The sequence below is a fragment of the Ovis canadensis genome, chromosome 4, assembly GCF_042477335.2.
Source record: "Ovis canadensis isolate MfBH-ARS-UI-01 breed Bighorn chromosome 4, ARS-UI_OviCan_v2, whole genome shotgun sequence".
Lineage (NCBI taxonomy): Eukaryota > Metazoa > Chordata > Mammalia > Artiodactyla > Bovidae > Ovis > Ovis canadensis.
Window position 1 is genome coordinate 93,071,269 of NC_091248.1, and position 21,376 is coordinate 93,092,644.

The window sequence follows — 21,376 nt, forward strand, 5'->3', positions numbered from 1 at the left end:
GTAGAGGTACAGCTCTGGATCACGTGTCAACTTGTGGCGACTCATGTATGGATGTCCTTTTCAAGCAAAAGCAAGTTCAGTGCTGAATTCACTGCCTAATTCTTATAAGTATTCAGGACACTGCAGCATGCATTTTGTTTTAAATATATCCCTGGGCTTTATCTTATTTTGCATACTGATTTTTCATTCAACTATATATTTTTTTACTTTGTGTTTTAATAAGCTATTTCACTTCTAATATTTTTTTTTCCATGAGGCAGAAAACACCATACTCTGGACTCACAGTAGACACAGAAATGGGGGAAGGAGAGGGAAATATGAATTGCATTGCTAAAAAAGCCATTGTTACAGAGATAAACATGATAAAATGTGAAATAAACTAAAAGGTCATATTAGAAGGAAAATGCAAGAGCAATCCCTTCAGTACATTTTCTGTGTGCTATTGAATTCACTTATATCTCCTTTAAAAAATCTCTCTCCCAAAACTATTAATTACAGATCTCATAAACATCTAATTAATTCTGAATATTACTGTGATTTAATGTAAAATGTCAAGAACTGCTTCATCTTAAAAAAGTAACATACTATGTCTCGTACCAAGTGCCATACAAAGGCAATTTTAATTTGCTAAGACAAAAGAAAAACAAGAAACAGAACAACCTTTTTCTTACTGCTACATCTACCATCTTAAAAAAAAATGATACCGAGAATTTACATAACCTATTTCCAGGTGTTACTTAAACAAAAGCATACATGTAACTATTCTTAAGTAAGAAAAACCAGTCACAAACAAATAAAACTAGAACCTACACTCCTAATTTTGGCTATGAATTTTAAATTATGTTTTATCTCTCAGTCCTGAAAATGTTATCTTTACTGAAACTTCATTATATAATAGAAACAGACACAGAAATCTATTGAGCCTCTGCAGAAACATTTCGACTTTACTCCTGTGCAAATTACCTGCAAAAAACTAACTGCTTATATAGGATGTTTGAAGCTACATCGATGACTTAAAAATAAGCACACAACCAATGTAAAAGCAAAGAATCTTCCTTTTTCAGGAGAAAGGTCTTATGTGAAGCTATCCTCTTGAAACACGTTTGATGTCAACTCTGGGTGAACCAGGACGGCCGCTTCCTCTCTCGCTCAATGATCCTCTTGCCTTGATCGTGCTCGGAGGGTGTCTCCCCCGAGTACAGCACCACGGTCTCCACAGCAGGAGCCTTGAAAGGGCCCCCCTCTTGCTTCCCTATCTGTCTTCTGATTTCTGCTGTCTCCTTGCACACCTTCTCATAGCAATAGCCACAGAGGACATGTTTCTGTTTCAGATGACCACATTCAGGACAAAAGTCTATATTGTTCTTTAAAAAGAAAGAAAGAAAATTTCATGAGAGGCAACAAAATGCATACATCATCAAGGATGAGGCTTATATTTAAACTTCTTCGGAAATGTTCATCCTGCACAAGGTCACAGAGTACCCAGTTCAACCTCATTTTAATCAGGAAACTAAGGACACATATTGATTTGAATTAATCAATTTGAATTCCAGGAAAACTGGAATTAGAATCCAGGTTTACTAACTTTGAATCTGGTACATTTTTACTTAAATACAACAGTCTTACTATGTGAAATGGTACTCTATTCCCCCAGCCTCAAAAACTAAACATCTGGTAAGGAGCCCATGGGTGATCCACACAGCCAGCATCTTAACTAAGAGACCAAGGCAAAGGGAATTCACTCTTCCTTTCAATCAATCCTGGGAAGAACAAGATGACAAACACATTACAAGTGGGCTTCCCCCTGATTATCACAGTGCAATTCAAATTCCTGTATGATGTATAGTTGGTATGGGGTGTGATTTTTCTTCCTATAAATGAACACTGATTATTTCTTAATGTAAAACTCTTGATATATTACCACTTGAGGGTATTTTAGTGAGTTTTTATACATCTATCCAATTTTAATAAGACAATTCTAACCTCTAAAAGAAGTCCTTTCAGTGGGTTCTAAAGGTAGATTTGAAATATAAAGAAAAATACTAAACAGGAACATCAAAGAAACTCTAAATATGTCTGAAGACTAACATACAAACATTTATGAGGCAGATGACAACAAGAACTTCTTTTTCTAAAAGAAACAAGTGTTAGTCACTCAGTCATGTCCAACCCTCTGTGATCCCATGGACTGTAGCTTGCCAGGCTCCTCTGCCCGTGGGGTATTTTCCAGGCAAGAATACTGGAGTGGGTTGCCATTCCCTTCTCCAGAGGATATTCCCAACCCAGGGATCAAACCTGGGTCTCCAACATTGCAAGCAGATTCTTTACAGTCTAAGCTACCAGGGAAACCCAAAAGAAACAAAGAACCTTGCAAATCACTTGATTCACTGACTTCTCATCTTACTCCAATACGTGGAAAACTGGACTGTACATTCAACTTGAGGATTTGAAAAAATACCCATGGTCAGTAAGTGCTCTTTTCCTAATAAAGCCCTCAACATAACAAATTATATATTAACGGAAAACTGTCTATATTAATGAAGTATTTTACAGTTCCACATTTTAACTGTGGTCCCAACCATGACTCAGTAATACTTTTGAGCTTATGTTCTAAGGGTTTGTTTTAATACTGAATGTGGAGGCTTATGGAAGTCAATTTTCTGTCCTTGAGTTCCATCTGCACTACCCTGGGGAACACTGTGGAATAAACATGAACTCAAAACATGGCTGTTAAAACAATAGATTAATAAATCAAAGGTAATAAACACTACAGTTTTTGTTACTAGATCAATGAAGAAAGTGTTACTAGATCAATGAAGAAAGTGCTACTAGATCAGGTTTTGTTACTAGATCAATCATGGGAGATGGTAGGTGGGTGCTGGGGGTGGGGGTGGGGAGACGGAGAAGGAGCACTGAGATCTAGAATTGTCTAAGGATAGGAACACACACAAAAAACGTTTCAAGAGAATAGGACTTCGATAGGACACTGCTAAGTCACTTCAGTCATGTCCGATGACCCCACAGACGGCAGCCCATCAGGTATCCCCATCCCTGGGATTCTCAAGGCAAGAACACTGGAGTGGGTTGTCATTTCCAGGACTCAAATCCTGGTTATACCCCTTAAGTTTGGGATCATGCTGCTAAGTCGCTTCAGTCGTGTTCAACTCTGTGCGACCCCATAGACGGCAGGCCACTAGGCTCCTCTGTCCCTGGGATTCTCCAGGCAAGAATACTGGAGTGGGTTGCCATTTCCTTCTCCAAACTTCTCCAAAGTTTGGGATCATAGATGAATTCTTTTGGTCTCAGTTTCTTCATTCTCAAGCTGAGCAAAACAATATTTACTTCAGAGAGCTGTTCTGAAAATATAATTCATGTAAAGCACTTAGATACATCAAAGGCACTTATTAAGATATTAACTATTTTTACTACTTATCTAAGGATTTTACTTCACAGTATCTCATTGGACTCAGGAAAAGAAGAGAATAAATCTGTCAGGGTTAATAAAACCTCATATCAAACAGATCTACTGCTTCTGACTTTTAGGCTCTGCAATAGTTAAAACGTTTATTTACATATAGTTCAAAATCACACAGCTCAGGATTGGCACAGCTCACAATACAAAAGTCACACAGACTCGTTATAACCCAGTCCTCTGTCCAGACTCTGAACTCCCTCCTTGACTGTGTTCTGAGTATTTAGCCTACAGAACAGTAGATGCATATATAACAAGAATATTGGATTTATTTAGAGCAGGGAAAGGTAGACATACAGGATCTAAAAATAATTTACTCATAGGTTATATGGACAAATCAAGAGATGATGCAGTGGTGGACATGAGAAAAAGTACACCCACAAAAATCACCATATTACCTTAACTTTAATAAGCTTATGAGGGTTTCTTCTCCTACACCGGTTCACTTCAATGCTGCGCCTGTTTTTAGGAGCCGCCATCCAAAATATACTATCCAAAAGGCTGGACGTCTCTGTACTTCCACTGGTATCATTTGTTGGTTCTGAAAATATAGCTGGACCTTGGACCGCTAACGCTGGTCCTACAAAATAAACCATGGAGATACAGAATGGTTTCTAGCTCTGAAATGACCGTTTCCAAGTATCACTCTCTTTAACAATCAAAAGTAATATATCAGCAGGCCTATGTAACTTAAAACATTACATTCAATAGACATTTAACAGGAAACCTTAGTAGCTATTAAAATATACTTAAAGTTCATACCTGAAATAACTTTAGAACAGAATATTTAGTGGCACTTGCTTAAATGAATCAGTGAAATTCTACCAAAAGTTTCTCATCTTAAAATACAGAACTGAGAGGTTTAGTAAACATGAATAAAAGTGTGAGAGGCACCAAATTTAAACAAATCAAGGCAAAAAAAAAATAATAATAATTCACTCAATTGTCCACATTCTGCTTGATAGGCAGTACCTAGTTACAAGTAAATCTTAAGCTTGAGGCTTTCAAAATCCACTTCCTACCAGCACAGATATAAATGCTGATTGTCTTTTTTTTAAATTATATTCAAATTGAGTTAGCTCCTCAGTCATATAACCTGATAGGCCCTTTAAGACACTTAGTTCTCATAATATTTAGTCTTGTTCCCTAAGGAAAGTACTCTAAGGAAAAGAACTAACTCATCACTCTTTCTAGGATACTAATTTACTCCTGTGACCACCAACCCATTTCACTTTTGTTTTTCTAAACTGTTTATAAAAATTAGTGCGAGGTGGGAGGGACGTTCAAGAGTGAGGGGACATATGTATACCTATGGCTGATTCATGTTGATGCATGGCAGAAACCAACACAGTATTGTATAGTAATTATCCTTCAATTAAAAATAAAAACTTAAAAAAAGATTTATTTACCCTCTCCTTGCTATATTCCTCAGGCCTGTAATATTTCTTTTGATTTTAGGAACTCTTAAAAATATACTCTTAAAATAAACGCTGTTTAACACTTAACAACCGATACTCCTTTTCAATATACCTGAAAGTATTGCTAAGCACAGACCAGTGGTTAATAGCACAGGCTCTGGAAGGTCTGTGTGACCTTGGGGCCTTTCTGAGTCTAGTTCTTCAGTTCAAAAGTGGAGACACCTAATGGGATCCTAGTGGAGATTATATGAAATATACGAAGAGATTAAACGAAAGTGGAAATTATACGTAGTGGAGATTATACGAAATATATGTTGACTTTGATATTCAGCGGGACATTCCTAGTGGCTGAGACGGTAAAAGCGGCTGCCTACAATGCGGGAGAGCTGGGTTTGATCCTTGAGTCGGGAAGATCCCCTGGAGAAGGAAATGGCAACCCGCTCCAGTATTCTTGCCTGGAAAATACCATGGACACAGAAGCCTGGCGTGCTACAGTCCATGGGGTCGCAAAGAGTCGGACACGACTGAGCGACTTCACTTCACTTCACTTGACATTTAGTGGGCTCTCCCGAGTATTATCATTATTATGTTCGGGATAACTTCGAAATCGAGTAGGATGTAAATATCAAAGCAACAACAATTTTAACACCCAAGATATTTCCATTTAAAATTAGTTTTCAGGGGAAATAGAGGATCAAGAGTCAATTGACACAGCTCAAATGGTACAGAAGGCAAACTGCTTTAGGTGGTGGACTGGACTGGAAAGAAAAGATAAGAAGATCTAGAGAGCGGTGTCCCTTGATGCTAAGTTAATGCACTTCGGTTACATTCTCTGTAGGAATGGGACAGTCAGAGGACGTTTCTTTTCCTTTTTGCAGGGGACTGGGGAGCAAAAACTGCTGTCTTTGTTCCTAAGCAAGTGAATGTCCGGGACAACGATCCCTACACACAGCCAAAGATCAGAACACCGGAGCAGGCTAAATACGAGCAGACTTCACCACGCTGCCTGGAGTCCCCAGTCCAAACCCCTCTCCACGGAGTCCTCTTTACGTACCCCATGGAGGACTGGGAAAACCTGGTCGGCTCTGCAGAAGTTTTCGCTGCAGCTGCTTCCAACAGTTCCAGAGAAGTCCTCGGGCTACGGGCGACGGCGGAACCAGCAGCACCAGCATGGTGGGCGCCATGTTGCTCGGCCGAAAGCCACCCCCACCAGGCCTCTGAGTCCCGCCCCTACCTTGAGCATGCGCATAGACACAGAGTCGGGCAAACGCGCACCTGGAACTATAACTCCCAGCATGCTTCTGGAGCGGCTCTGCCTTTTCTCCAATCAGAAATCTAGAAAGGAACGCGCGGGGCGGGGAAAAAGAAACGAAACTGGCTTCAGCGCGCATGTGCGCGGATGTGCGTTGGTTCTTCGGGTAAAGATGGCGGAGCGTGGTTACAGCTTTTCGCTGACTACATTCAGGTATGGAAGGGACTCCCGAGGTCCTCCACGTAACCGAGGTTGCAGGAGCTCTGCCGACCAGGTTTTTACCTTCCTGGTCTCTGACTTGGCGCTTCCTGAGGGCCTCGTAGGAAATGGGGATGGAAATGCGAGTTTGCCAAGTCATTTGCGGGGCCTTCCCGCGGCCTGGGGAGCATTGGTGCCTGGGGACCGTGGGAACGCGAGTCAGGGTATCCTGGGAGATCTAGGCGCTGTGGGAAGTTGAGGCCCTCACCCAGGGATTTTCTTTCGCTTTGGAACTAGAGAAAAAGGCAATTTTGAATGAGCTGCTTTCAGGTTTCCTGTTCAGAACTCTTTCTTCCTGACTCAAGTAGGCCTGATTCAGGAGCTTCTGGAGGTCGGAATCTTGGTCAGCCCTGTGGGGTTCCTTTTTCTTGGAAAGACCCAACTTTACAGTTCAGTTCTAGTCTTAGCTTCCATTTGGCGCTAATGTCTTTGGAAACCTTTTCCCGCTTTCGATTTCTTCGGTGCCCCTACTGGAGGCTTAAGAACTGAAAGTGAAAGTGGTAGTGTTTCTAGCCCGTTGTCTTTGTGGGCTCCAAAATAGGCTGTATTTGCTTTGGGGCTGTTATTTTTGAAGGGGGATATGTTTATTTAAAGAAAGATGGTAGGCTTTTAAACTTTAGAATATTTATGTAAGCATGTTTTTCAAAATAAATCAGAGATGCACTATCATCGTTCCCGGTGTAAGAAAACCGTCACCAAAGGCTGTACTGACGGGAGAAGGATTCAATTTGGCCATTTTCCTACAGATCAGTAATGGCCTGTTTAATTAAAAATATTATCTAACAGCTAAAGACGGGCGGCATCTAACTTGTTGAGTACTTTCTGTGTGGGTGGAGCTTACTCCCATCTCTTTAGGCTACTCTGTGTGATACATGTTTTCTAAACATTTTACAGATGAGCTGACCACAACTCAAATTCAATAACTCCTCCCTGGTCATAGGTTAATATTTAAACTGGGTTCTTTCTGACGACAAAATTAATACACTTTGCATTACTGTGTAATGTCTTCTTAAAATACTAGAATATTTATCTTTTTAAAAAAAGATCTCTTCATATACAATGATATGAAACAAAGTTTGACAGGTCGCTACTGTTCGTATTCAGAGACAAAATCTGGACCTTTATCTTTAAGAAAGTGTTATCCTAATCCCAGCTGAAACATGAAACAACCATATGTTATAAGGGACTGAATCTTTCTATAATAAATTTCCTTGTTTAAACACACTCTTGTTTTTTTTTTTTTTAATATGATGGTGCAATTCTGTTTGGGATTTTAAAAATTGTTTCTGTCCTGTTGTAATCAGAATTATTAATGGTAGACGTGATAAGAGACTATACTATAGGATGAAAAGGTGTTCTTGAGGATAACATTTAGTTGGGGATATTGACAACCAGTGGGCTTCCCTCTTAGCTCAGCTGGTAAAGAATCCTCCTGTAATGCAGGAGACCCCTGTTCAATTCCTGGGTCAGGAGGATCTGCTGGAGAAGGGGTAGGTTACCCACTCCAGTATTCTTGGGTTTCCCTTGTGGTTCAGCTGGTAAAGAATCTGCCTGCAATGCAGGAGACCTGGTTGGGTTGGGAAGATCTCCTGGAGAAGGGAAAGGCTACTTACTCCAGTATTCTGGCCTGGAGAATTCCATGGAATGTATAGTCTATGGGGTTGCAGAGTCAGACAGGACTGAGCGACTTTCACTTCATTGACAATCAGTCAACAAATGGGTGCCTACTCATACACTCTGAAGAATGTTTTTCCCTTCCTCAGGAATTTTTATTGAGAGGGCGAAAGAAGGAATGTAACTTTAGATTGGGTGGTCAGGAAAGACCAATGCTTGGGGGCTGTTTGAGGGGACTGGAAGATGAAAGGGAGCCAACTATTTGAAGATTTAGGGGTAGGGAGAGTTGCAGACAGGGAAAAGCATGTTTGAAAATGCTGAAGTTTAAGACTGAATTGATAGGCCAGTGTGTTAGAGTATAGTGAGCAGGGAGTTATCCTGGGTCTGGACCAGTCTTGCGGGGCCCTGTAGGCCAGAGTAAGGAGCTTTGATTGTGAATGAATAAAAAGATTAAAGGATTTAAGTGGAAGATGTTATGATATAAAAGTAACTCCGGATCAGGGAATGGAAGTAAGAGTGGAAAATAAGAAAACTTGCTGGAGGGCTAATTTTTTCAGTTATCCCTGATAGAGATCCTGGTGCTTTGGAACTGCACTGCCCAAATCAGCTAATTTTGTCATTTAACAGTCTTTAGACTGCTACCCCTAGGTTTATTCCTTAAATAGGTGTGGATGTATGTCTGTCAGTCAGATGAACCTGGTCATCAGTTATGTGTTGGTGTATTGATTGAACAGAGCTTATACTTTGTGAATATTACAAAATAATTCAAATGTGTTGACTCTGGGCCAAGGAGGAAGCATGGGACACTTAGGTATGAGTGTGTGGGATTCAGTCTGGGTGGTCAGGGCAGCTTTTCTTGAGAAAATGACACTTCTGTTAAGGTGTGGAGAATGACTTGGAAGGAGTTCACCAGACTGGTGAAGTGCATTGCAAACAGGAATTGTCTTGTCAGAGGGGTTTTTTGAATTCTAAGGGTAGTTGTGTCTCTGGAGCGCGATGGCATGGTATGAGTTGAGACTTGAGTGACAGTATCTCTAGTTTTATGAAGATGAAACAAATGACCTTCTGAAACTGAAGATTATAGACTGGGTATGTGGACCTAGCTTGTGTCTCACTTAGGACAAATTATTTTCATTCAAAGACTATCAATCAAATAGAAAGGTTGGTGATGTTTATGGTATTTGTTCTAACACTCAACAACTAGACTGAAATTATATATGACCTAAAAAGCCAGTTTGGACCTAGTATTTGACTGTCAAACTCAGTGGAACCAGATATGTTAAGTATAACCAGCTCACAGCATAACATTACTATTTGGTGTTTACTTAGTGCTGATTTTGTGCCAGGAACAAAAGGCGTCATTTCATTTAATCTTCACAACAACCTTTGAACTAGGTAACACTATTATCCCCATTTTACAGATGAGAAAACTGTTGGTGAGTGGTGAAAGGAAAGAATAATAATGATGCTTTAAATGGCAGACAAGAAAAATAACCAAAGGAAAGAGATTAGTGTTTCATTATGTATATGTTCAAATCACCTAATAAACTTGGTTTCTATGTGACTTCTGATAAATTTTCAAAGCCCATCTATTCCTTGATGCTTGATTAGTGGATTTGGCCTATTTTCCTGCCCTTTTCTCAGAGATGCTCCTGTAATAAATATTTGAGAAGGTGAAATCTAGCAATATCTGTTTCTCTTTAAGCCCGTCTGGTAAGCTTGTCCAGATAGAATATGCTTTGGCTGCTGTAGCTGGAGGAGCTCCTTCAGTGGGAATTAAAGGTAATTAAATGCTTCGTTCACTTCAGATTCCTATTATTAGTTGTAACGCTCTTTGGGGATTAATAGGGCATTAATGTAAAAATAAATAGTTGTGGCAGCATAATTTTTAACAGTTCTTTTTGTTAATCTACAGTATTTTGATGTTTAAAGAAGTAATAAACCGAAGATGATTAAATTTTTTAACTTAGAAAAGGTTAATTGTAAAATTTAAGGATACCTTACAAAAATGTATCATTGGTTTTTAAGTTTCAAATTACAAGAACAGTACGCCAAGTAGGCAGAATTCCATAATTTTAAAACTTATGTACCCTAAGGTGTCCTAGAATACTTTAGGAAAAGTTGCATAATACCTTTAATTCAGGGATTTCTTGTGCAATACAGATGACCATTGAGGGAAAGCTGAGTTACCATTCCTTTGGTGATTCTAATATGGAAAGTCAGAAGAAAAGGTTTTATAAATAAGAAAATAAAGGAGTTTGGCAGAAATGCTTCTATAACTAGAAAACTATTAAAACAGAGTGTTTAAATGATTAAACATTCAAGTCTCTTTTCTTTTTTTTTTTAAGCTGCAAATGGCGTGGTCTTGGCAACTGAGAAGAAACAGAAGTCCATTCTGTATGATGAGCGAAGTGTCCACAAAGTGGAACCAATCACCAAGCATATAGGTTTGGTGTATAGTGGCATGGGCCCAGATTACAGGTACCTTGTATCACCATCACGTGAATTCCTTGTTTTCAATACTTTGGGAAGGAAAAACAAGAGATGTTTTCCTTTAATCGCCTACCTGCTTGTTTTTTGCTCCGTTGAACAGCAGCAGCTGAAGTTAGTTATTTGCCAGTATGAGGCAGACTGGGGATTACTTGAAGGAGAGCTTAGTGCTCCTCACCTGTTAAAAGAGGAGATGGATACAGTACTTAGCCCTGTCATCTCTCTTCTCTTCTGCCATCCAAGGCCTCAGCAATACATGTTATAATAAACTTTATTTTAAAAAAAGTTTACCAGACAGCAAAAGAAAGCATACTATCCAGAGTTAACCTCATTGTATTTATTTCTGTTTTTAGTGAAAGGACAGAATTCTCAAAAAGGCCACTGGAAGTTGTAGGGTATGACAGCCAGTTAGGATCCAGACATTTATGTAGTCTCTTCTTTAATATTCATAGGAAGAGAGTAATCTGGTTCCATCAGGGTACCAGCAAGTTTTAAAGAGATTGACAGTTTTCTGTGTTTGTCATTTAACGATTGAAAGGATTATCGTTACTTCGTTACTGATTTTGTGGAACAGATAGGTAGAGCCAGAATTTCACTTTCGTGAGTCGGCAGCAGCTCTGAGCTCGGGCTTCACTGCAGTGGACCTGTTGCCACTGCAGGGAGGGAGGCTGCGGTGCACCACCACTCACAGTGTCAACAGACACGGCAGGATGCTTGCTCACGGGGTGATGTGGAGCTCAGATCAGTAGCACCTGAGCAGGGAGAGGTAAATCTTGCTTGTCTTGCCAGTATACTTAATCGTTACACTTTTGACAAGTCTTACATTTTTTACGTTATAAATAGTTTCATGGTACTCTTTGAAGTTCAGTCTGTGGACACGATTGAGGCAAAGTGAGATGCCTTAACACATGTGTATGTGGGTTCATGTGTGTGCATATTAGTGTATTGCCTGGAGTGAGATATCAAATGCTAAGGGAGCTTCTCTTGGGGTAAGGAGGGCATACTCTTGAAGATGCTGTGACAAGAGATAAAGCTCTCCTGTGCACTAAAGCTGTCTCTGTTAAACTGATTGATACCTCTAGTCCATAGTGTTCCTTTTGTCTTATTCTCGTCCATTTCCTGTAGTTTAGCTCTTCAGCGACGCTGTGATATTTTCTTGTAAGTTAACTGTAATTGGATGTAAGAACAAGACTGGTTTACAGCTGAGAGCTACTATTAAAGAGATGCACGTCAAACTTGGGCTATAGTTGTATGCCTGTAGAAGGTGAATGAGTCTTGAGGATGTAAAGCATCTGAATTTTAATTGTCTTATTTCTTTTCTGTTTTCAGGGTACTTGTGCACAGAGCTCGAAAACTAGCTCAACAGTACTATCTTGTTTACCAAGAACCCATTCCCACAGCTCAGCTGGTCCAGAGAGTAGCTTCTGTGATGCAGGAATACACCCAGTCAGGGTAAGCTGATTTTATTATTTGAAATGTGTCATGAATTAGGGGGGAAAAAAAATCATCTTACCTTTGTAAAAGTAGACATATTTCAGAAAAAAAAAAAAGAGGACTTAGTATTCCTGTATTTCCTTAATCAGTGAAGAAAACCACTATGAATGAATAGTTCTGATCTTAACTGGACCTGAAATATTTTCTTAAAGAGAAAGCGGAAATGTTTTCTTGCTGTTCATGTAACAGCAGAAAGCAGCTTCTAGATAAAGTCCTTTTGACAGTGATTAAAACATTTCTTTATGGGCAGGCAGTCATTGCTGCCTCCACATTTATCTTCTAGCTGGAAATAATTGTAAGCACTTGATAAAGTAGTAACTGACACATCTGTATTCATTTTAATTCCAGTGTTCTTGAGTTTGGTTGTGAAAATGATGAGGTAATTACTGAAATGTAAAACCAGTGGAAAAGCTGCATTTGCTGAAATCTGCTATTTTATTAGGACATGGAGTGTTACCCACATTTATTAACCCCAATATTTGTATCAGTCTATTTACCAAAATGATCTGACTATTGTTCCTCAGTACCATAAAGAAAATTCATTTTGAATTGATTTGTTTAGAAAGGTGTTAAATGCTGTTTAAGGAACTCAGAAGTCTAATTCGGTGACCTGATAACTCGCTTTACTTGAGAGTATTAATAACTTCTTACATTAAGTTGACCTTAACACCATGAAGGTGCCGATTAATTTTCATTTCTCTTTGTTCAGTGGTGTTCGCCCATTTGGAGTTTCTTTACTTATCTGTGGTTGGAATGAGGGACGGCCATATTTATTTCAGTCAGATCCATCTGTAAGTACCATTAGATGTATTTGAGGAGTTTGTTAAAGTGCTCTTTGAGTACCTAATAGAAATAGAAGCCATAAAAACCTTACAAATTAGAGTATTTTCTCTTCCATTTGGGCTTTAGAAGTAATACATGTTCACTTGTACATTTAAAATGTTGATAACTTCATCTTCTGATAAGGAACCTCCTTTAGTTCTGCCCTCTGTTGTTCTGGCATGCTGATTAACTTCACATACTTAGAATGATTTGTTGAAGTAGTTGTTATCAAATCTCTGTAAATCTGTGGAATTCTTTTAAAAATTATGATTAAAGCTAATTTTAATTCTAAGTTCAGTTAAAACCTTTCTGGGAGTGGGCAGTGCCCTTTGCCATTAGTTTAATCTTGGGGTTGACTTGAAGTGACTCTTCTGCAGAAATATTGATGTTACTGTCATGACTGATGTTTTGCAAAATGAGTGAGTCGTCTGCTATAAAGCAGAAGATTGGTGTCTGGGTTGGCAGGTGTCTGGAGAAGCACCACTCCTCCACGTGTGTCTCACGTCTGTCACTCATGTTTACTGTGAGGAGACCCAGAAAAAAAGATTCACTATTAGAAACTGACCTTTCATAGTTTATAGATCATTAGGTAATGTCAGGTTTACTCGATGCACATCTTATACTCTAGCTTTGTAATTTGAAAAAGCAAAAATATTTAGGTTAATTAAATCAGAAAAATTAAGTATTTGAGGAACTTTGACAGTGTCTGTTATCCCATATCTGAGCTTCTGAAGCTAAATGCCAAGTCCTCTTATCTTCTTTTCCTGAGAGTAGCAGAGCCGCCATCATGGGAATCCAGCTTTCATCTTTTGCCCTTTCCCCCTGTTATAGCTAAAAGTCACTTGTTTTCTTTTAAAATATGGTCTGTTGCTTTCAGTTTCTGTACATGTGTGCATATGTACTTTTTCAGTAGATGAGTCATATATGATGTGGTAGCTGTTTTTGTGTAACTTTAGATTACAAAAATCAACACCTTTGAAAATTTTTAGTGCAAAGCTGTGTCTTTTTAGTTTGTTCACCAATGGTCACCATTTTTCAGATAGATATGATTTTTAGAGCCTTTCAATCGTAGTAAGCTAAAATATTACTTTTGATTATTTGCTCTAAATTAACCTCGTTTCTTTTTTTCACATAAATTTTGTACAGTAAATTATACGTATTTGATGGGGTTTTGATGTATTAAATACCTGAGAAAATCATCAACACAATCAAGATGCTGTACCTCCAAAAGTTCTTCATGCCTCTTTGTTATCACATTGATTTATTTTGTGACATAGCTCATTGCATTCCAATAAATATTCTGAAACTCTTAGAGACAAATTATGGAACTGAGAAATAAATGTCAGAGTCATAAATAATTATATTAATGATTTAAAATGTGTGTTTTTGTTTTTGTTTCCTCTTCCTCTCCTGATTAGGGAGCTTACTTTGCCTGGAAAGCCACAGCAATGGGAAAGAACTATGTGAATGGGAAGACTTTCCTTGAGAAAAGGTAGATTTATAAAACTAGATTCATTACCACACTTACTCTACAGTCTTCAGCTCTCTGTAAATAATTTCATTAATTTATAAACAAATTTGTAGCATGACTGTAGTCAAGCCTAGCTACTGATAGAACAAACTTACTTGTCTGTACTTGGGCTCCTCAGCCTTCAACATATTAAGTGGTAGTATTCATTTCTTAAGGACTTCTCTTTCTACATTCTCATGTTTTCCTAAATGTTTTTTTTATTTTTTTTACTTCATTTTTTTCTACCATCTCAAAAAAAAAGAGACCATTGGATTTGGAGTAAAAAATTTGGGAAGAAAGTTTTTAAATGGTTTAAGTGATAACAGTTTGTATGTGTGCTCAGTCACTCAGTCATGACTGGTTCTTTGAGGACACGCCAGGCTCCTCTATCATTTTCATTTTGACAATTTCCAAAAAATATATATATATGGTGAACGCAAGTACCTGGTGTTGATGGTAGATTAAAGATGTGACATACGGGGCTTCCCTGGTGGTCTGGTGGTTAAGAATCCTTCTGCCAATGCAGGGGACACAAGTTTGATCCCTGGTCTGGGAGGATCCCACATGCTGCAAAGCAACTAAGCCCATGGGCTACAACTAGAGCCTGTGCTCCTCAATAGGAGAGTAGCACCTGCTCACCTCAACTAGAGAAAGCCCGCACATGGCTACGAAGACCCAGTGCAGCCAAATAGAAATTAAAAAACAAAAAAAGACGTGATGTATGTACTTGATAAAAAGTGGAATGATACATAAAAATCTGCCCCTGCCCAGCACAGCAGACTGCCCTCACTTAATTCCAGCTGTATTCTAGACTCGGCATTATTGTAGCCCACCAAAAAGTGTCCTATGTTTTGGATGGGAGGAGTCTGCAATTGATTTTAACCACCAAATGAACCTTTTCAATACATTCTCAGATAATATTAATGCTAAGATTACTTAAAAATCTTAGACCTGGGATTACTTGGTAAGCTTAAATAATCTTAGGATCTTAAAGCACTTTCTTTTTCATCTTACGTATTATTGGTGAGTCTTCCAAACGTTATGAAATTTTACTAGAGGTTTGATTTCTCCGCTTTATTTTTATAAATTGTTATAATATTGCCACCACATGCTGATCATATTAAAATACTTAAGGAAATTTCTTAAGTAAACTCGTGTTAGGGTTACACTCTTCATGATGTCAGGAATGCACCCTAAATAATTGTCAGTTTCTTATTTTGGGGACAGCTCAGTGAGGAGACTAGGAGAATTAATCTGTAACTTTTTATATTTTTAAGAATGTCTTATTAGATGTTTTAAAATCTTATGCTGTTGCTATCATTGTGTTTTCTTAGTCATGAATCATCTTAATAGTGCCATAAGTCGTTGTTTTTCTTTAAAAAAAAATTCTTTAGATATAATGAAGATCTGGAACTTGAAGATGCCATTCATACAGCCATATTAACCCTAAAGGTTAGTTCAATATCTACTGATTGGATTTGTAGTGATTTTATAATTAACTGTTGAGAAAATTGACCTTTTCCCCTCCTTCATCAGGAAAGCTTTGAAGGGCAGATGACAGAAGATAATATTGAAGTTGGAATCTGCAACGAAGCCGGATTTAGGAGGCTTACCCCAACTGAAGTTAAGGATTATTTGGCTGCCATTGCATAATAATGCAAATAATGAAGTGACTGAAAATCCAGAATTTCAGATAACTTCTCTACTTAAACATGTTTAAAGTATGTTTTGTTTTGCAGACTTTTTGCATACTTATTTCTACATGGTTTGATGGACTGATGTTTTTAAAATGAGACTTATAAATCATAATAAACTCTTAAATTAACTTCCAGCTTTTTAGGAGTTAGTAAACTTTTAACATAGTTATATTTCCTGCTTTCCATCACAGTTGATTTCTGGAAACTACATTGAAAAGCAGAATGGTGAAATTGGTCTTTAATCTTCACACAGTTTGGATTAAGTCAAACTTTGTCATCTTCTTTACTGTCAGATGTTTTCTGCTTTAGGAAAGCAAAATCCTGATTTCAGTAAACACTGCTTTTGGAGCTGAGAGAATCTGTAGACTTTCATGGATTCTGAGGCAAGGTAGGAAGCATAGCTGTATTTCGGGCACCATTAGGTGTGGATCAGTGAAACCTAGGATGTTCTATGAGATTGCACTGGAGCTGCCGAGAGTGCTAAGCCACAGTCTCCTATAGGAGATGTACCATGTAGATACATAAAAAACGGTGTGCTAGTTCCTGTTGACTTTTCCATCACTAGTACGTAAATGTATTTCAAAAGAGCCCCCTAGAGTCTACTAGATCTTTCTAACTCAAGGATGAACGTGAGTGCTGGAAATAAAATACTAATACTTAAATGTCAAAATTACGGCTTAAGTCTCTCCCTCATTCATGAAACCTCTGTAATCAGAACTTTCACTGCACTTTAAGACTTCCAACAGCAAGCTAATCATGGAATATCAGAACCCTGTTTCCATTATATGTGAAGGCATAGCACTTAAAGCTTTCTTTGTTTTTTTAAGGCATCGTAGGATGAGAGAAATCCTGTCATTAGTCTTGCTCACAGAACATAATTTATGAATGTCATTTTTCTTACCAACAAAGAGATGGGGATTTCTGTGACTTAAATGTGGGTCAAAAGATCTCAAAAGATTTGGTTAAGTTTAGCCTTCTTAGGAAAGAGACTTATCTTGGAGTATTTTTGTCAGGATTCCCAGTTCTCCCTACTGTCACCGTAACCCCTAGAGTGGCAGGAGTGTTATGATGAGAGATGGGAGATGCCAACTTGACTGTTTCTAGACGTTTGTCTTGAAGGCCTCATTTAACATTACAGCCTCCCCTTGTTGGCTCTTAGTACATTATGAATCCAGAATGCTAAAAAGAACTTAGTGGTCAAAAGGAATGGTTTTGGAGTTAGGTCTCACCTCTCCCCCTTAACTGGCCGAGTGACTGCACACGGTAATTATCTCAGAGGGTTTTCTCAGGACTAACCTCGATTCTGCAAGTGAAAGGCCTGGCAAGGTTAATGGTTAAGTTTCAGCTACTTTCAGCTCCTTTGAATTTGCTTAGGCTCGCTAATGTCCAACGTTAAGAAATCAGAGGAATGCCAAAATTCTTCAAAGAAGGGAAGAGGCATTTTTATTTAGGACAAAAAGCACATGGAGGTTCTTATGGAGTGCTAACAGAATAAATCCTATGGAATAAAGGGAGGAAAAATGAGCTGAAGCACATCTGTGTCCAGAGTCTCATCTCTGCCTCTTGCCCCATTAAATCCAAACCCCAGTTCAACTGAAGCTTCTCCATAAACACTTCTCCCTTGGTTCTCAGTTTGTTCTCTTCACTGACCGTAAGTTGTTCCCTTTTGTCTCAGTTCTTGGGAAACTGAAAAGTTTTTGGTCTAGAAACCGACTGCATGCATCCCTACACATTTCCAAACTCTTCAGTCTTCTAGCCTGTGGATTCTAGCTTTTAAAATCTTATTTTAAGTATCATAATGCTCTTCATGTACATTTTCCATTTTTGGTTCTTTGTTTTTTTTTTTGTATCTTCTCTTAAGACATTTGCCTCCACTTGTTTTCTTTTCTAGTTCCTCACTGAACTGTGAATTCAAGTTTTTGTAAAACAATTACTAGCAGTGAAATGTGGACATATTCAATATTCACGTGTGGGGGTCGGAGGGAATTCAAAAGGAAAGGGGGATCAGGAAGAAAAGTAATACGGATCTTTATCAAGTGCTAATTAGCTAATAAGTATGATCAGAGGAGTTTTCATCTATTGCTCAGTTATGTTCATGGCTGAAAATGCGTGCTCTCAGTCCTTACTGCAAATGTAGGCAAGCTCCGAATCCCTGTTGTAAAAAAACACAAGCTAATAGTCAGTGGACTGCCCGAGAACATGTAAGAGTAAGTCCTTTGGTCTAGAATCCTAATTTCCTGAAACCAGTCCAGTGGTCCTGTATTAATGTCGTATTACTTCACACAGGCCCTTCAATTGATACTTCCTCCCATGATTCTGCTCCAAAGGACCTTATAGAACCAGTAATACTTGGCTACCAAATGATAGCTTCCTAAGCATGAGCTTAAAGTTGGACAGCTAACCCTGATCAGAGGCCTTGTCCCTGATCCATTCATCACTTTTCACTTTTTAAGTACTCTATCAGGTACTCCTGTATTTCAGAACAGTAGGCTTATATGGTCATTTCTGGACTCCAAAAGGTTAACTACCATATAAACATTTTCTTCTGCAATATGAGAATTTTGAACTCTTAATACCTCCCTCAATTCCCCTGTGCTTTAATTAGATCACAATGTTGAGCTTAAAAGGTTTTTTTATTGGCATGTAAGTATACTGTGAGGGGTTCTCAGATGGCTCTAGTGGTAAAGAACCTGCCTGCCAACCCAGGAGACACAGAAGACATGGATTCATCCCTGGGTTGGGGAGGTCCCCTGGAGAAGGATGTAGCAATCCACTTAAGTATTCTTGCCTGGAGAATCCCAAGGACAGGAGCCTGGCATGCTATAGTCCATAGGGTCACAGAGTTGGAAATGACTGACGTGACAGCACGCAAGTATACTGTGATTGCTTTTCCTCACTTTTTTGCTTTGTTTTTTACTGTGGCTCACATTCTTACCAGTTCCCCCCCAATAAGATTGTAAAACCCTCTTCAGTCTGTTTTCCTCTTGGTCAGATATCAAGTAATCTTAACAATTCTCATCCTACCCTCCACACCATTCCAAGAAAGAACCCTCTCTCCTGCTCTAATCTAAGCTAGTTGCATGTAGAAACTATTCTGTTCCTTGATTCAGTTCAGTTGCTCAGTTGTGTCCAACTCTGCAACCCCATGGACTGTAGCATGCCAGGCTTCCCTGTCCATCACCAACTCCCAAAGCTTGCTCAAACTTGTCCATGGAGTTGGTGATGCCATCCAACCATCTCATCCTCTTCCCCTTTTCTTGACTGGCTGGTTTAAGAATTCTAGACTAGAAAGAATTGTCTCCACATTGAATCTCTTATTGGATACTAGATCCTTTTGTTTTTGCTGTATTTTTCACCTGTTTTTAAAATTCTACTTTTTAGTAGACTTTTCTACTTTTAGTAGACACTTTCTACTTTTCTATTGATGTTTTTAAGATTTGGGATAGCATTTTTAAATTTGAAGAACTCTTTCCTATACTCCATTATCTCCCCTTTAGAAAAAAATTCTCTTGATTCATCTGAGTGAAAGTGTTAGTCACTTCAGTCGTGTCCCACTCTTCAGTCACGCCCCCTGGACTGTAGCCTGCCAGGCTCTTCTGTCCATGGAATTCTCCCGGCAAGAATACTGGAGTAGGTAGCCATTCCCTTCTCCAGGGGATCTTCCCACCCCAGGGATCAAACCCAGGTCTCCAGAATTGCAGGCAGATTTTTTACCATCTGAGCCACCTGAGAATGTTAGTTTAAAGATATTTAAAAACAAAACATTTGTTCTGCTTTCTGTTTCCTTTAGATTCCAAACAAAAATGTTTGTAAGTGCTGTTTGTGAGTCCCAAACCTGCTTACTGTGCTATGATTAGTTGCTCAGTCATGTCCAACTCATTGCGGCCATAGCCCACCAATCTGTCCATGGGATTCTACAGGCGAGAATACTGGAGTGGGTTGCCATCCCTCCAGGGTATCTTCCCAACCCAGGAATCTAACTCAGGTCTCCTGCTTTGCAGGTGGATTCTTTACCGTCTGAGCCACCAACTGGGGGATGCCAAATATCACCTATAAATCATTTCTCTGTGGTCTTTCATGTGCTCTGTTACTCCAGAGAAAAACAGGTTTGGGGGAGAGGGTGATGAGGGGAGTGGAACAGGAGTGCCTTTGTTTTGTGAGAGGCAGAAAAGGGGCCAACAGCATTTTGCTATTCAGGATAGTGAACATTCTTTGTAATGTGTCTGGAACCTTTCTAATCCCCTATCTTCAACATCATAAATGCTAGACTTCTGCCTGGGGAAGGATGCGTAACAGTCCCAGCTTCACAGGACTGGAGAGAGGACATCTGTGTCTGTTGGATATACAACAAGCAGTGCCCACTTCCAGTCCTGCCTCAACTACCCCGGTATCCAGAACCTTCTGGGAGTTCTGCTTTGTGAATCACTTGATGCAATTTTGTCTATGCTAACATTCCATCTGCAGAGAGGCTTTCTGGTTCAAATAAAGTATATCTTTGAGGCTAAAAGGATTGAATAAATTAATATGTGAAATGCGCTGAGAACAATGCCTGCCATATGTTAAGCACTGAGTAAGTTTCACTGCTCTTGGTCTTCCAAAAACGTATTGACATGTCTCCTGTGCAGTCTTGTTTTCTTTTTTTTTAGCTTTCTGGGTTGGTTCCTTATTTTTTGGGGCTCCAAAGTCACTGCAGATGGTGATTGCAGCCATGAAATTAAAAGATGCTTATGCCTTGGAAGGAAAGTTATGACCAACCTAGATAGCATATTCAAAAGCAGAGACATTACTTTGCCCACAAAGGTCCGTACAGTCAAGGCTATGGTTTTTCCAGTGGCCATGTATGGATGTGAGAGTTGGACTGTGAAGAAAGCTGAGTGCTGAAGAATTGATGCTTTTGAACTGTGTTGGAGAAGACTCTTGAGAGTCCCTTGGACTGCAAGGAGATCCAGCCAGTCCATTCTAAAGGAGATCAGTCCTGGGTGTTGTTTGGAAGGACTGATGCTAAAGCTGAAACTCCAATACTTTGGCCACCTCATTCGAAGAGCTGACTCATTGGAAAAGACTGATGAAGAGAGGGATTGAGGGCAGGATGAGAAGGGGACAACAGAGGATGAGATGGCTGGATGGCATCACCGACTCAATGGACATGAGTTTGAGTGAACTCCGGGAGTTGGTGATGGACAGGGAGGCCTGGCGTGCTGCAATTCACGGGGTTGCAGAGTCGGACACGACTGAGCGACTTAACTGAAAGGAGCAGGCAGGCATAGGATAAATTTTAACTTCAAATTCTCTTTAATTTTTAGAATGAGGCTTAAAGACTTCTTTGGTGGCCCAGACGGTAAAGTGTCG

The 21,376-nt window shown here is 39.2% G+C and overlaps 2 protein-coding genes across 2 annotated transcripts; one reads left to right on the forward strand and one right to left on the reverse strand.

Annotated features, from left to right (window-relative positions):
• Positions 1–589: 589 nt before the first annotated feature.
• MRPL32 (mitochondrial ribosomal protein L32) lies at positions 590–6,133 on the reverse strand. The gene is made up of 3 exons (XM_069586900.1): positions 5,945–6,133; positions 3,871–4,052; positions 590–1,364 (listed from the first exon to the last, which is right to left on the reverse strand). Exons 1-3 carry the CDS (start codon positions 6,072–6,074, stop codon positions 1,110–1,112), a joined length of 567 nt encoding a protein of 188 aa, XP_069443001.1. The 5' UTR covers positions 6,075–6,133; the 3' UTR covers positions 590–1,109.
• Positions 6,134–6,241: 108 nt separating this feature from the next.
• PSMA2 (proteasome 20S subunit alpha 2) lies at positions 6,242–16,697 on the forward strand. The gene is made up of 8 exons (XM_069588231.1): positions 6,242–6,355; positions 9,720–9,796; positions 10,363–10,495; positions 11,834–11,956; positions 12,708–12,789; positions 14,239–14,312; positions 15,725–15,782; positions 15,867–16,697. Exons 1-8 carry the CDS (start codon positions 6,315–6,317, stop codon positions 15,981–15,983), a joined length of 705 nt encoding a protein of 234 aa, XP_069444332.1. The 5' UTR covers positions 6,242–6,314; the 3' UTR covers positions 15,984–16,697.
• Positions 16,698–21,376: the final 4,679 nt, after the last annotated feature.

What these genes read in the sequence shown, in the direction of transcription:
- MRPL32 (XM_069586900.1), bottom strand. Translation starts at nt 6,074, where the DNA reads ATGGCGCCCACCATGCTGGTGCTGCTGGTTCCGCCGTCGCCCGTAGCC. An exon ending in TTTTCCCAGTCCTCCATGGG is followed by an intron (nt 4,053 to 5,944) that starts GTACGTAAAGAG and finishes TTTATTTTGTAG; the next exon opens with GACCAGCGTTAGCGGTCCAA. An exon ending in ATAAGCTTATTAAAGTTAAG is followed by an intron (nt 1,365 to 3,870) that starts GTAATATGGTGA and finishes TTCTTTTTAAAG; the next exon opens with AACAATATAGACTTTTGTCC.
- PSMA2 (XM_069588231.1), top strand. Translation starts at nt 6,315, where the DNA reads ATGGCGGAGCGTGGTTACAGCTTTTCGCTGACTACATTCAG. An exon ending in TCCTTCAGTGGGAATTAAAG is followed by an intron (nt 9,797 to 10,362) that starts GTAATTAAATGC and finishes TTTTTTTTTAAG; the next exon opens with CTGCAAATGGCGTGGTCTTG. An exon ending in TATTTCAGTCAGATCCATCT is followed by an intron (nt 12,790 to 14,238) that starts GTAAGTACCATT and finishes TCTCCTGATTAG; the next exon opens with GGAGCTTACTTTGCCTGGAA.